The 12387-nt window shown below is 37.1% G+C and overlaps 2 protein-coding genes across 8 annotated transcripts; both read left to right on the top strand.

Moving 5' to 3' along the window:
- On the top strand, nt 1-7998 carry LOC146497511 (tumor necrosis factor receptor superfamily member 14-like). Of its 6 annotated transcripts, none has more exons than XM_085141630.1 (8): nt 16-294; nt 416-508; nt 1795-1920; nt 2003-2161; nt 2249-2333; nt 4783-4916; nt 6340-6412; nt 6500-6683. In XM_085141630.1, exons 1-8 carry the CDS (start codon nt 252-254, stop codon nt 6660-6662), a joined length of 876 nt encoding a protein of 291 aa, XP_084997756.1. In that variant the 5' UTR covers nt 16-251; the 3' UTR covers nt 6663-6683. The 6 variants fall into 6 exon arrangements, with proteins under 6 accessions (XP_084997761.1, XP_084997762.1, XP_084997757.1 ...); XM_085141632.1 differs by lacking the exon at nt 6500-6683 and adding an exon at nt 7906-7998 and having other exon boundaries at nt 18-294; XM_085141635.1 differs by lacking the exons at nt 4783-4916; nt 6500-6683 and adding an exon at nt 7906-7998 and having other exon boundaries at nt 1-294.
- Nucleotides 7444-11767, top strand: LOC146497510 (tumor necrosis factor receptor superfamily member 14-like). 2 transcript variants are annotated; one of them, XM_085141639.1, is made up of 6 exons: nt 7444-7777; nt 7906-7998; nt 9024-9149; nt 9263-9421; nt 9507-9591; nt 11435-11767. In XM_085141639.1, exons 1-6 carry the CDS (start codon nt 7726-7728, stop codon nt 11571-11573), a joined length of 654 nt encoding a protein of 217 aa, XP_084997765.1. In that variant the 5' UTR covers nt 7444-7725; the 3' UTR covers nt 11574-11767. The 2 variants fall into 2 exon arrangements, with proteins under 2 accessions (XP_084997765.1, XP_084997766.1); XM_085141640.1 differs by lacking the exon at nt 11435-11767 and having other exon boundaries at nt 7445-7777; nt 9507-9596.
- Nucleotides 11768-12387: the final 620 nt, after the last annotated feature.

Genomic DNA, 12387 nt, shown 5'->3' with positions numbered 1-12387 from the left:
TCCAGATTACGTTTAAAGTTTCTTCCAGTTTTTTACTCGGAATTTTCATTAGAAATGGTCCCTCAATAGAGATTTCGCAAACGTCGGAGCAGCCTCACAATCCCAGAGTTAACCATTCAGAACACTGATAGCTTTTCAGCATGAACGCCCACACTAAACGAAGAGCAACGTTTAAGCTAACTTTCACTACAGAATTTTAAAGCGTTACTGTTATTTAAAAAAGAATTGCTTTAGTCGCGATATAAGGCAGCATGTTAGCCTGTGATATCATGGTTTCTCTGTTCCTCGTACTTGGTAAGTCAAACAACAGCTCCGTGTTTGCAGTACGCCTTTTATGTAAAGCTAACCTTAGCTTAGCTTGTAGCCTGTGTGGAGGATGCTTATCACAGCGTCTTGATCCTGTGCTTGCCTGCAGCATGTCGCGCTGCCTCCGTGGTTTCTGCGGTGTCTTGTCACACAAAGGAGTATGCAACAAGAGATGGGCAGTGCTGCCCGATGTGCCAAGAAGGTACGTTAAGAAAACCTTTCTAGAAGTAAACTCGCCCACATTATGTGTAACAAAGAGTAAATAAAGAGCCGTCTATCTTAGTTGATGTTACAGCTGCTTCTTTTATCTCACAATTCTTTAAGTTAATAAACCAGAAAAACTGCTGACTCTTTTTTTTTTTAAATCATTTTTCCCCTGAAACTGTCAACTAACCTTCATAAATAGTTAGAATTGACACAGTTCAAATAATAGCTTTCAGGAAACATCACAAGTATTGTAAATAAATTGTAACTGTTTGTCTGAGGGGGCAGGACACAAACAAGTTATTAAGCTGCACGTTCAGATGAGATAAACCTTTTTTTCATACCTCCAGTCCACCTCGACTCAGTTCATCTTACACATACTGAAACGTCATTTCATATGATCATATGTGTTGAGCATGTGCCTCTACAGCACTGTTGGCACAGGGTGAAGTGTGGGGTAATGCAAGGCTTTGTGGCACACTATAACCATTTCAAATGTACCAGAGCTGTAGAGGTTTAAAAATAACTTGATCCCCATATTCACAGTTCAATTCACATGTTATTTATATAGCGCCAAATCACAACTACAGTCGCCTCAAGGCAGTTTATACTGTAAGGTAGACCCTACAGTAATACATACAAGAGACACACAATGACCTCTTTTGGTCACATCTTGAAACTGCTACTGTGTGAAAAAATAATGATGCACACAAGGATTGTACAATTCTAAACAAGGCAATTTCTTATACCCATCTATTAGTACCTGAAAAAAGTTGATTCTTTTCATCTACACGTACAGTTGAAACAGTGATGAAACATTTCTCTATCTATCAACAATTAGTTCTTCATAATGCCCAAAAGATGACTAGGTAAGCTACTAGTCTGTGTTATCTTATGTTGTAATAATTATGTGAAATATGCAGATGGTTCACAGAGCAGAGGCTCCTCCACTATCAGAAAAAGTTGTAAGTGGTGCATAATGTTATCTGCTCCACAGCACATGCACGCAGTTTTGTATTTTGCAATAATTGCGCATACCAATTGTTCTTGAAATATAAAAAATTTCAAATTATAGTAGGAGTACAGAGGAAACTATTATATTCTGGCAGTTATTTTGCCAGCTGGTGGTTGCTTAGTAACTTTACACAGTCTATTGTGATGTTTAAAGTTTTCTAAAATGTGTGTCTAAAAAGATTCACCCCAGATTTAATACACTGTGCATTTGAGTTCTTGACCTTTAATGTGGCTTTAATGTTCACATAAATGTTGTGCTGTGTTGAACAGGTACAGTTGTTCAGAGAGACTGCACAGCATATTCAGGAACTCGGTGCCGTTCATGTGAACTGGGGACTTTCATGAACCAACTCAATGGTCTGTCTAACTGTTTCCCCTGCACTACCTGTGATACAGGTACAGTAAGATGGAAACTTCTTTGTCAATTTTTAATTTAAAAAATAAAAAGGTTTTCAAATTGCACCAATGTTTTTTTTAGGTCATGGTCTCTTTGTCAAGCGGAACTGTACACCAAAAACGGACACAGTGTGTGATGTTTTAAATGGATATCACTGTAAAGATTTGATTGAGAGTAACGGATGTAGTTTGACAGAGAAACATTCACAGTGTGAAGCTGGTCAGAGGATAAAAGAACCTGGTAAGAAAGTTTAAAGTCTAAGTCTATTTTTTAGATGAATAGATAAATTGTGATGTTTTTGTGTAACAATGAATGTGTTTCTTTCAGGAACCAGCAGAAGTGACACAGTGTGTGAAGACTGTCAGCCAGGCTTCTTTTCCAAAGACGGTGTGAACTGCACTGCTTGGAAAACGTAGGTCAGAATTTATAACAAAATCACTCTAAGTGTTTATTTTATTTTCAGTTATTGATCATCAATGTCTTAATGGAATCTCTCATATACTTCGCACTAGGGCTGTGCCACATCATATCATCTGCAATAATATCGGTATTACACTATATACTGTGTGTCGCTATAGCAAGAATATATGTTTGTATCCTAGTGTTTATGACAAGGAGTCAAAACCATGCATGTCTGAATGTAAGAGCAGTGTGCAACTAAAAATGGAGCTACTTCAGCAGCTTCCAGTGAACACAGGACAAAAACATGCAGGAAAACTGTTTGGAAAAAAGTGAAAACAACAAACTGGTAGAAGAGGGTAAAAACACACCTTTGAGTAGAACGAGACACATGGGACATGAGCAGTCACTAGCTGCACTCGCTAGTTAGGCTCTATATAACAGGAGGAGCAAACAGTGGATGGAAATTAGTGATGCAGTCACATGATGGAAAAGCAGGACTTTAAGCATACACTTTAAGCATAGACTGACCAAGGCAGAAAATGTTTTTTAATATTAATATATGTGTTACGTCCCTCTGCAGCCTCTAATCTGCTCAGTGTGTTCAGCTGGTGCTAATTGGCCATACCTAGTCAGGTGTGGATAAAAGCATACCTGAGGCAAGCTTCCCAGGGAGCTCACTAGTCTTTGCTTTGGTGGCACTAGCCATTTTAGCCAACCTGATATTCCATTTTAAGATAAAACCTCTGTTCACCTACACTCTGGTATTCGTCTCCTTTTTTATGTTGCGGCTTTTTAGCCGGGTCGTAACAATATGACAATATTGTGCAGCTCCTAACATTTTACAAGAGTAAGGCCATTTAGTTATTGTCAAACTCAAGTTTTAAAAATTATTTTATACTTTCACTTGAAAATTCCAGGGAAAATACTACCTAGGCTACTTTTGTGCTTACATTTTCTTTCATTAGATTCACACTTCAGTTTAAGTAGTCTGACATTGGTGAGACTAGCTCCCTGGAAAAGTGTCATGTTTCGGCAGTGTACAGGCAGGAGAAGGACCCAAACGCAAAACTCACGACAATGAAATTAAACTCAAAAAAGCTGCTTTATTGCAGAATGGACCGAAAAATATAACAAAACTAAACTGGGGCATGGATAACCTGACACACAGGGAAACACAGCCATGAGGGAGACTACGACACTGACAAAGAGAAACACAGGGCTTAAATACACAGAGGGATAACGAGGGAATGAAACACAGAAGGAGAGCACAGCTGGGAGTAATCAGGCTGGACGAGACAAGGGAAGCAAAACTAGAAACACTCACATGAGACATGGACCTTCAAAGTAAAACAGGAAACACACTGACTGAACTCAAAACATGTAAACTTAACACCAACTGAGACAGAACATAGGGAGCTGAAACATGGGACAGAAAGGCAAGGTAGACACAACATGAACATAACGACGCCCACAGGGAAAGAGCAAAACAGACCACCAAAGCACAGGACCTCTTTCAAAAATAAAATAGGAAGCAATGAAACACTGACATGACTACATGAACTTGACAACATAAGAAACAGACATGAAACACATGAAGGATAAAGGAGACTTAACACAAGGGTTGAAAACACAAGGGGAATATAATAAGCAAATGAACATAGAAATCTAATGAGCTTAAACCTAAACTAAAAACATCAAAATGAACTAAAACTCAAAACACTGGGTCATAAGACCCATGATCGTGACAAAAAGAAGGATGCTTCATCTACTTACAGTTATTAATGCTGCTGCCTGTAAGCATTTAAAAAACGTACAGTATTTTTTTCTATATCTTCATATCTCAGTTGTCATATATTACCCATCTCCACACAGGACTTTGGGAATTGCCCTCCTTTAGTAACCTGAGGACCAGTGATTCAGCTGATTAAACAGAAAATTAGCCAACTTTTATTTTAAAAATGTTGTAATGGTACAAGAAAAACTTTGAATTTGTTTAAAATAAAGTTTTGAATCGTTTAAACTACAGTCATAGATTATTAGAGATTCATTAATAATAACATGGTGGTGTCTCAGTTACTGTGTATTGAAGATAAACACGAGTACCTCTGGAAACCTCTGCATGTGTCCCGTTTTTTAGAGTGAAAACACAAGATGCTTGTCAGCAGAAATACTAACTGGAGCCCGTATAGAATGCACTTTACAGATATTGATACACTGTTACATTTTTATGTCAGGCTCATAAAATAGAATAATAATTAACTTAGAACTTAAAAGTTAGAGCTACTGATGTAATATTCAGACTTGCAAAATTACTTCAGTTTTTCATCAACATTTGACAGGATATCAAAATATTATAACAATTTACATAAAATTATTATCTTGAAAATTCTCTGTGGTCCTGCTCCTTCACGTGGATTTATTTGGATCTTCTTTCTCTTTCACCTCTTCTTTTCCAACAGTTGCTCAAACACACAGATAAAGGTCAGAGGAAGCTCAACCAGTGACGTTGTCTGTGGGAGAACATCAAGTCAACATTACTTTGTGTTTTTACCTTTTTTGCTTTGCTCAGTAGCATTTACTAGCCTTGTGACAGGTTAGTGCATCGTCTGCATTGTGTTGACTTTTCAGTTTAAAGCCTTAACAACACAGTGTTGCCTTTTTGTTATTGCTTAGGGTTTTTTTTTTCCTGCTGTAACACTAATTTTCTTTGTGTACCAATAAAGCAAAGAAGAAGAAGGAAGGAAAAAAATGCCCTTTTAAAAAGAAAATTGAACTCACTAACCATGAGCAGTTTATTTATACCATTAGTAGACTTTTAGCTGGGAAGGCCAGAAGACCCAGCATTGACAACTGAACAGGTGCTTTTGGATCACGGTGTTGTTCCAAAAGGTGATTTCTGGTGTTTCTGTATGTTTTTTGTTTTGTTTTTAATGTGTAATGTCTTTGCTTATATTGGTAAGTAGTTGCAATTTCTGCCTCTTGGCCCAACATCTCTTTAAAAATACTTTTTTAATGTCAATGAGGCTTTTTAACTGAATCCATGAAGCACATGTAAAAGTCACTTTGTCAAAAACTGATTGCAGCTTCTACCTTGTGGGAAAAAATGTTGTTTGTGGTTAATAATAACTCGATATCATTCATAACAGAAACGTTTGACATACTTTTTACACATTTTAGGCCAAAAGGTCATTTATTACGGTTTAAATGATGGCAATCACTTTTTGGAAAATACTGGAAATCACTTTTCTGGCACCACAGCTAATTATAGAAAACATGTGTCCAAAGTCATATATTTATTAAAAGTGTAATTTAGTCACAAAGGACTAACATGTAGAGTATCAAATCACATTAAACATTGCAGAAATGTAATGTATCCTCTGTACTGTGTGTGCTGATGGGCTTTGGTCTGAAGGAGTTCATGTACAGCAACATCAGATAAAGTCTGTGGAGGGACTTTACTGAATAACTGAACTTGTATAAAGTTATTAAAATCAAACTAACAGATTTGATGTCTGTTATGATGTATTTGGTTGATGCTGAAACTGTGGAACATACCTTAATTAATGTTTCATAAATTCTGAATATGGTGTTAATTTGAAGTATAATGGTAACTAACTAGTGACCTGCTGGTTCACTTTTCATTCGCGGCCCTTTAAGTCACAGCTTACAGGCAAACAGCTCAAAGCAAACCTGATGAAAAGAAGCAAAGACTGTGGGAGAAGCAGTTGGAAAAGAAGAACTGCAATAAGAGTAAAAATTACAGTGAAAATAAGATGGATGAAATAATCTGTTGTGTTCTGTCCAATAGAAGCTGTTTCGCCTTCTGTGGTGTGATTTTAACCCGAAGCTGCACTCGCTCATTCTTTTACAGCTTAAGAAAAACAAAGAAATGTTTTTAGATGTTTCAGAGTTTTTTTTATATCAGAATGAAAGAATGACTCAGATGAGGTCATAACAGACACTCCTTCATAAGATGACCTGTAAGTATAAAACGGTGTATATTTGTGGTTTTGCAGGAACAGCCTCCACAGACAGTGGATGCTCTGACTGCAGCAGTGGAACATTAACACCTTGTCACTCACGCACTAAGTAAGTGACACTTCAGAGCAGACATGGACACGTGATTTCTTCCAGTGCAACAACTTTTTCATTTTTTCCCCCCTCTGTACCTTCCAGATGTGAGTCACTAAACCAAATGATAACTCCAGGGCTTATGCTCAATGTTGGAAACAAAGGGGGAAAAATTGTTACCATCACTGGCTGTGTGGTGGTTTTAGTTATGATTGCCATAGCTGTAGTGATTTTAATTATTGTCATTTTTAAAGATGTATATATGTGAGGATGTCAAAGATCACTGATATCATGATTTAGATATTTTCTGTCAAGTAATAACTTTTTTTTAGACAAAAATAAAACTCAAAACAATATAGGAAATGAAAGTATTTATATTTTTTATTTTATTTCTGAGAAGGAAAGAAAAGAAAATGAAGCACTAAATGGGTCAAAGCAGCAGGCAAGACAACAGTGAAATGTTCACTGTGGACTCTGTGATCTTTTTCAAAAAGCAGCTAAAAACTCAACTTTTTAAACTTGTATTTGGGTAAAGTTTTGTTTTAATGTCTTAGAATTTTGTAATGAAGCACTTTGCGATATTTAGAGACGATCAGATTTTTACTGCAGCATTATGGAACAAAGAAGAGCAGTTTCTAATGTTTTTATCTTTCATATACAGATTTTCCTTGGAACTGGTTGTGGATGTTTGTGTAGATGAAAGTTCATAGTCAACACGTTCTCAATCCCAAAGCGTAACATTTTACGTTGCCATAGTTATCCCTGTAATGTATTTATGGGGAATATTTCATAAAAAAAAAGGTTGACTGCACAGAGACAATAAAGAAAACCTTCAACAAACTTGTGTAAAGCAGACTGTAGTTCTTCAGATTCATGGACACTAAAAAATTTGCATCTTTTTATGAAGTTAAGGACCCAACATGTTAGTCGGTATCACAGACAGATGGTTTTATTTCATTTCCTGCACCCTCACATCTCCAGTTTCACAGCCATGCACTTCCGGCCTTCTCGGTCTTCGAATGACCCGGCCCACGTAGACCGCGAAGGGCGGTGTCTGTCGGGGATACCTGGTTTTGGGACACAGCTATTAGATCCTACGATTTCCTTCAAGCCGTCTCCCCTTTTTTGTATTTATCTAAGCGAAGTTGATCCCCATCTGCCCTCAAACGACATAAAATGGCTTGTTTTCGGTTTCTGTTTTAAGCCACAAAAACCGTTGATGCTCATTATTTCCCACAATGAATTGATTTCCTGTTTACACCCACATCAAAACCCAAAAGCGATCATTGCTGTTAGATTTATATAGAAATTTGGTGAAATAGAGCCTACAAATGTGTAGCGTGTTAGGATGTGATATCATGGTTTCTGCGTTGTTTGTCTTCGGTAAGTACAGCAGCAGTTTCGTGTATACGACACAGCTTTTAGCTTAAGCTAACCATAGCTTAGCTTGTGAGCTAACTGAGCTATATATCTATCCCACTATATATTAAAACTCGTGTGTTTTCCTGTAGGATATGCCGCTGTCTTCATAGTGCCCGTGTTATCCTGTCGACCAAATGAGTATAAAACAAATGACGGACAGTGCTGCCCAATGTGCAACGAAGGTACGAAGAAAAGCGATGACAGCAATGAAACTCTTTGTAGTATTTAAACTATTGTTTTGACAGAAATGTGTACAAACCTGAAAGCAGATCATTCTGAAACATAATATCTTTATAGAAGAAAGAAAAAAAAACTAAACAAACCACAGATAAATAAAGAGGACATGACTTTAATATTTGATCTTTGCTTGATTTCGTTTTTGAAATGACACGATAGACAGAAGTGTTTCTAACATGAAATGAAGGGTTTGCTTATACAGATGACAACCTTGTTTTTTTGTAAACGTTTTAAACATTTGTTAAATGAAAACACAATCTATCAATAGATATTTTATGTTGCATTTAAGTAATTACTAATTACTTCCTGCATCTCAGTCAAACATAAAAGGAGAAATATGTGTGTTTTATGTGTTATTGACCCAGAAAATCTGTTGTCTTCATTTTTTTTTCTTCCAACAGTCAGATAAATTTATTGATACTTAGAACTGACACAGTTCACAAAATGTTTTCCAGAAGCAGTAAAATGAAGCACAAGTTGCATTACCAGCAACGGGAGACAAAATATGTAAAGGCAAGAAGTCGGTAGTGAGCAAGCAACATATGAAGTACATTCCAGGGTTCTTAAAATAATTAAGCAAGATGGATAGTATGTCTTTACATGTAAATGTGTTAACAATGTCTGTTTACCCACTTTCCTGTGATTGTTTCCTTGTTGGCTTGAAGTGAAATATCCCTCTGCTGTTACTTCAGGTTGCTGGAACTGCATGTGTCCATTTCACACTTTGGAGAGGCCAAGCATGAAATGGACACAGTGGACCAATGTGTTTATTACATGTTTTACTGTACTGGGTCAGGAAAAAGGGGCACATTGAATTTGCAGATCAGTAATGTTGTATCGCTCAGTTCACTTGTGATTTCCAAGCTGCTTGACCTACCGTAAAGTACACCCCAACACTACAACACTACTTTAGGTTCACTCTGGGATAAATGGTGAAAGTCTGACATAAATGTTGTGCTGTGTTGAACAGGTAGAGTTGTTCAGAAAGACTGCACAGTAAATTCAGGAACTCAATGCGGTTTCTGTGACCTGGGGACTTTCATGAACCAACCCAACGGCCTGTATAACTGTTTCCCCTGCACATCCTGTGACACAGGTACAGTGAGATGGGAAATCCTTTGTAAATTTTAAATTAAAAAAATAAATCTTTCATTTAAAAGTAAATTACAGAATATTTTTACACTAATGTTTTTGTTTTGTTTTTTTTAGGCCATGGTCTTTTTGTCAAGCGGGACTGTACAGCAACAACTGACACAGTGTGTGACGTTTTAAATGGATATCACTGTAAAGATTTGATAGACAGTAACGGATGTAGTTTGACAGAGAAACATTCACAGTGTGCAGCTGGTCAGAGGATAAAAGAACCTGGTAAGAAAAATTAAAGTCTAAGACTATTTAGATGAGCTGATAAATTAGAATTTTTTTTGTGTAACAACGAATGTGTTTCTTTCAGGGACCAGCAGACGTGACACAGTGTGTGAAGACTGTCAGCCAGGCTTCTTTTCCAAGGACGGTGTGAACTGCACGGCTTGGAAAGTGTAGGTCATAATTTATAATAAAATCACTCTAAAAGTGTTTAATATATTCAGTTATTGATCATCAATGTCTTAATGGAATCTCTCATATACTTGGGACTAGGGCTGTGCCACATCATATCATCTGCAATAATATCGGTATTACACTATATACTGTGTGTTGCTATAGCAACATTATGTGTTTGTTTCCTAGTGTTTATGACAAGGAGTCAAAACCATGCATGTCTAAATGTAAGAGCAGTGTTTCAATGATGATTTAGTAACTAAAAATGGAGCTACTTCAGCAGCCTACAGCAAACACAGGAGAACATGCAGGAAATCTGTTTGTAAAAAGTGGAAAACACTCCGTTGAGTAGAACGAGGCTATGAAGACACATGAGGAGACAGGAGCAGTCACTAGCTGCACTCGCTAGTTAGACTGTATATAACAGGAGGAGCAAACAATGTGTGGAAATTAGTGATGCAGTAACATGATGGAAAAGCAGGACTTTAAGTAGTTGGTTAAAATCCTGACACGATAGAAAATATTTTTTCTTTTTATATTTTTTGATTTATTAATAACAGTTTTAAAAGTTTTTTATACTTTATTTGAAAATTCCAGGGAAAATACTACCTGGGCTACTTTTGAACTTATGTTTTCTTTTGTTAGATTCACACTTCAGTTTAAGCAGTCTGACATTGATGACGGTAGCACTACAGTTATAAATGCTGCTACCTGCAACCATTTTAAAACTCAATGCTTTTTTTTTTCTATATTTTCATATCTCAGTGATGAGATGGGTTATTACCCACCTCTACACGGGACTTTGGGATTTGCCCCCCTTTAGTAACCTGAGAACCAGTGATTCAGCTGATTAAACAGAAAATTAGCCAACTTTTGATTTTAATGTTATAATTGTAGAATAAATACTTTGAATTTGTTGAAAATAAAGTTTGTATAATTTAAAATACAGTCATATATTATCAGAGATTCATTAATAGTAACATCTTGGTGTCTCAGTTACTGTGTATAGAAGATAAACATGATTACCTCTGGAAAGGAGGTCATGTTTTTAATAGGGTGTGTGTGCATGTGTGCCGTTCTGTCTGTAAACATGATAGCTTGAAAGGTTTTGAGTGACTTCTAATAAAACCTTGTTGGAGTGTAGAACTGACAAAAATCCTCATAACTTAGAGCAGTGTTTCCCAACCACTGTGCCGCAGCACATAAGTGTGCCATGAGAAGTGATCAGGTGTGCCGTGGAAGATTATCTGGTTCCACCTGATTAGTACTCGAAGCGTCTGGCATGAGTCACGGGCAGAACAATTACATTATCTTCCACTAGAGGGCAGTACAACTATCTGCTCTAATTAAATGAGTTGCCAACTGCCAAAAATGTAAAACACCATGTCACATTTGACCTCTGACCTCTCCTTCAATAGACTGAGACAGATGACAGCACAGATGTGGCATCAGTTAATCCTGATGGCCACATTCAAACACATCTACAGATGTAAACAGGAGCTCTGCTTTATCATAAACTCCTTGTGTTTAGAGTGAAAACACAAGATGTTTGTCATTAGGAACACTAACTGTAGTCCATGTACTTGTACAATGCACGTTACAGATTTCAGTACACTGTTACATTTGATGTCAGGCTCATAAAATAAAATAATAATTAACTTAGAACTTAAAAGTTGGCAGTACTGATGTGATATTTAGACCTGCATAATTCAGTTTTTCATCAACATATGACAGGATATTAAAATATTATAACAATTATTATCTTGATAATTCTCTATGGTCCTGCTCCGTCATGTGGATTTATTTGGATTTTCTTTCTCTTTCACTTTTCCTTTCCAACAGTTGCTCAAACACACAGATAAAGGTCAGAGGAAGCTCAACCAGTGACGTTGTCTGTGGGAGAACATCAAGTCAACATTACTTTGTGTTTTTACCTTTTTTGCTTTGCTCAGTAGCATTTGCTAGCCTTGTGACAGGTTAGTGCATCGTCTGCATTGTGTTGATTTTTCAGTTTAAAGCCTTGTGGGTGGCAGAGCAGGTCAGCCACTAATCAGAAGGTCGGTGGTTCGATCCCAGGCTGCCTCCTGGCTGCATGCCAAATATCCTTGGGCAAGATACTAACCCCATATTTGCCTACTGGTGGTGGTCAGAGGGCCCGGTGGCGCCTGTGTCCGGCAGCCTCGCCACTGTCAGTGCGCCCCAGGGCAGCTGTGGCTACAATGTAGCTTGCCATTCCCAGTGTGTGAATGGGTGAATGACTGAATGTAGTGTAAAGCGCTTTGGGGTCCTTAAGGACTAGAAAAGCGCTATACAAATGCAGGCCATTTACCATTTACCTTAACAACACAGTGTTGTCTTTTAATTATTGCTTAGGGTTTTTTTTCCTGCTGTAACACTAATTTTCTTTGTGTGATAATAAACCAAAGAAAAGGAAGGAAGGAAAAAAAATCATTTTACAAAGAAAATTGAACTCACTAACCATGAGCAATTTATTTATACCATTAGTAGACTTTTAGCTGGGAAGGCCAGAAGACCCAGCATTGACAACTGAACAGGTGCTTTTGGATCACGGTGTTGTTCCAAAAGGTGATTTCTGGTGTTTCTGTATGTATGTGTAATGTCTTTGTTTATATTGGAAGGTAGACTGCAGTCAAAACGGTTTATGAAGGAGTTGTATATAAAATAAAGAAATTACCTGTTTTGCAAATATCTTTATGACTGCATTATTGTACCCAAATTATAATCAGTCTGGTTGTTGGCCACTTAAAATGTCTAAAAAACTATTATGTTATATT

The sequence above is a fragment of the Neolamprologus multifasciatus genome, chromosome 18 (genome assembly GCF_963576455.1).
Source record: "Neolamprologus multifasciatus chromosome 18, fNeoMul1.2, whole genome shotgun sequence".
In the NCBI taxonomy this organism is placed as follows: Eukaryota; Metazoa; Chordata; class Actinopteri; order Cichliformes; family Cichlidae; genus Neolamprologus; species Neolamprologus multifasciatus.
Note: the sequence above shows the minus strand (reverse complement) of the source record. Positions and strands in the feature narration are given on the sequence as shown.

Bases quoted from the DNA above. Each gene is read 5' to 3' on its own strand.
- LOC146497511 (XM_085141630.1), top strand. From the start codon at position 252: ATGTTAGCCTGTGATATCATGGTTTCTCTGTTCCTCGTACTTG. The intron at 2,334-4,782 runs GTAGGTCAGAAT...CTTTTCCAACAG, and splicing joins AACTGCACTGCTTGGAAAAC to TTGCTCAAACACACAGATAA. The intron at 6,413-6,499 runs GTAAGTGACACT...TGTACCTTCCAG, and splicing joins CCTTGTCACTCACGCACTAA to ATGTGAGTCACTAAACCAAA.
- LOC146497510 (XM_085141639.1), top strand. From the start codon at position 7,726: ATGTGTAGCGTGTTAGGATGTGATATCATGGTTTCTGCGTTGTTTGTC. The intron at 7,778-7,905 runs GTAAGTACAGCA...GTTTTCCTGTAG, and splicing joins TTCTGCGTTGTTTGTCTTCG to GATATGCCGCTGTCTTCATA. The intron at 9,592-11,434 runs GTAGGTCATAAT...CCTTTCCAACAG, and splicing joins AACTGCACGGCTTGGAAAGT to TTGCTCAAACACACAGATAA.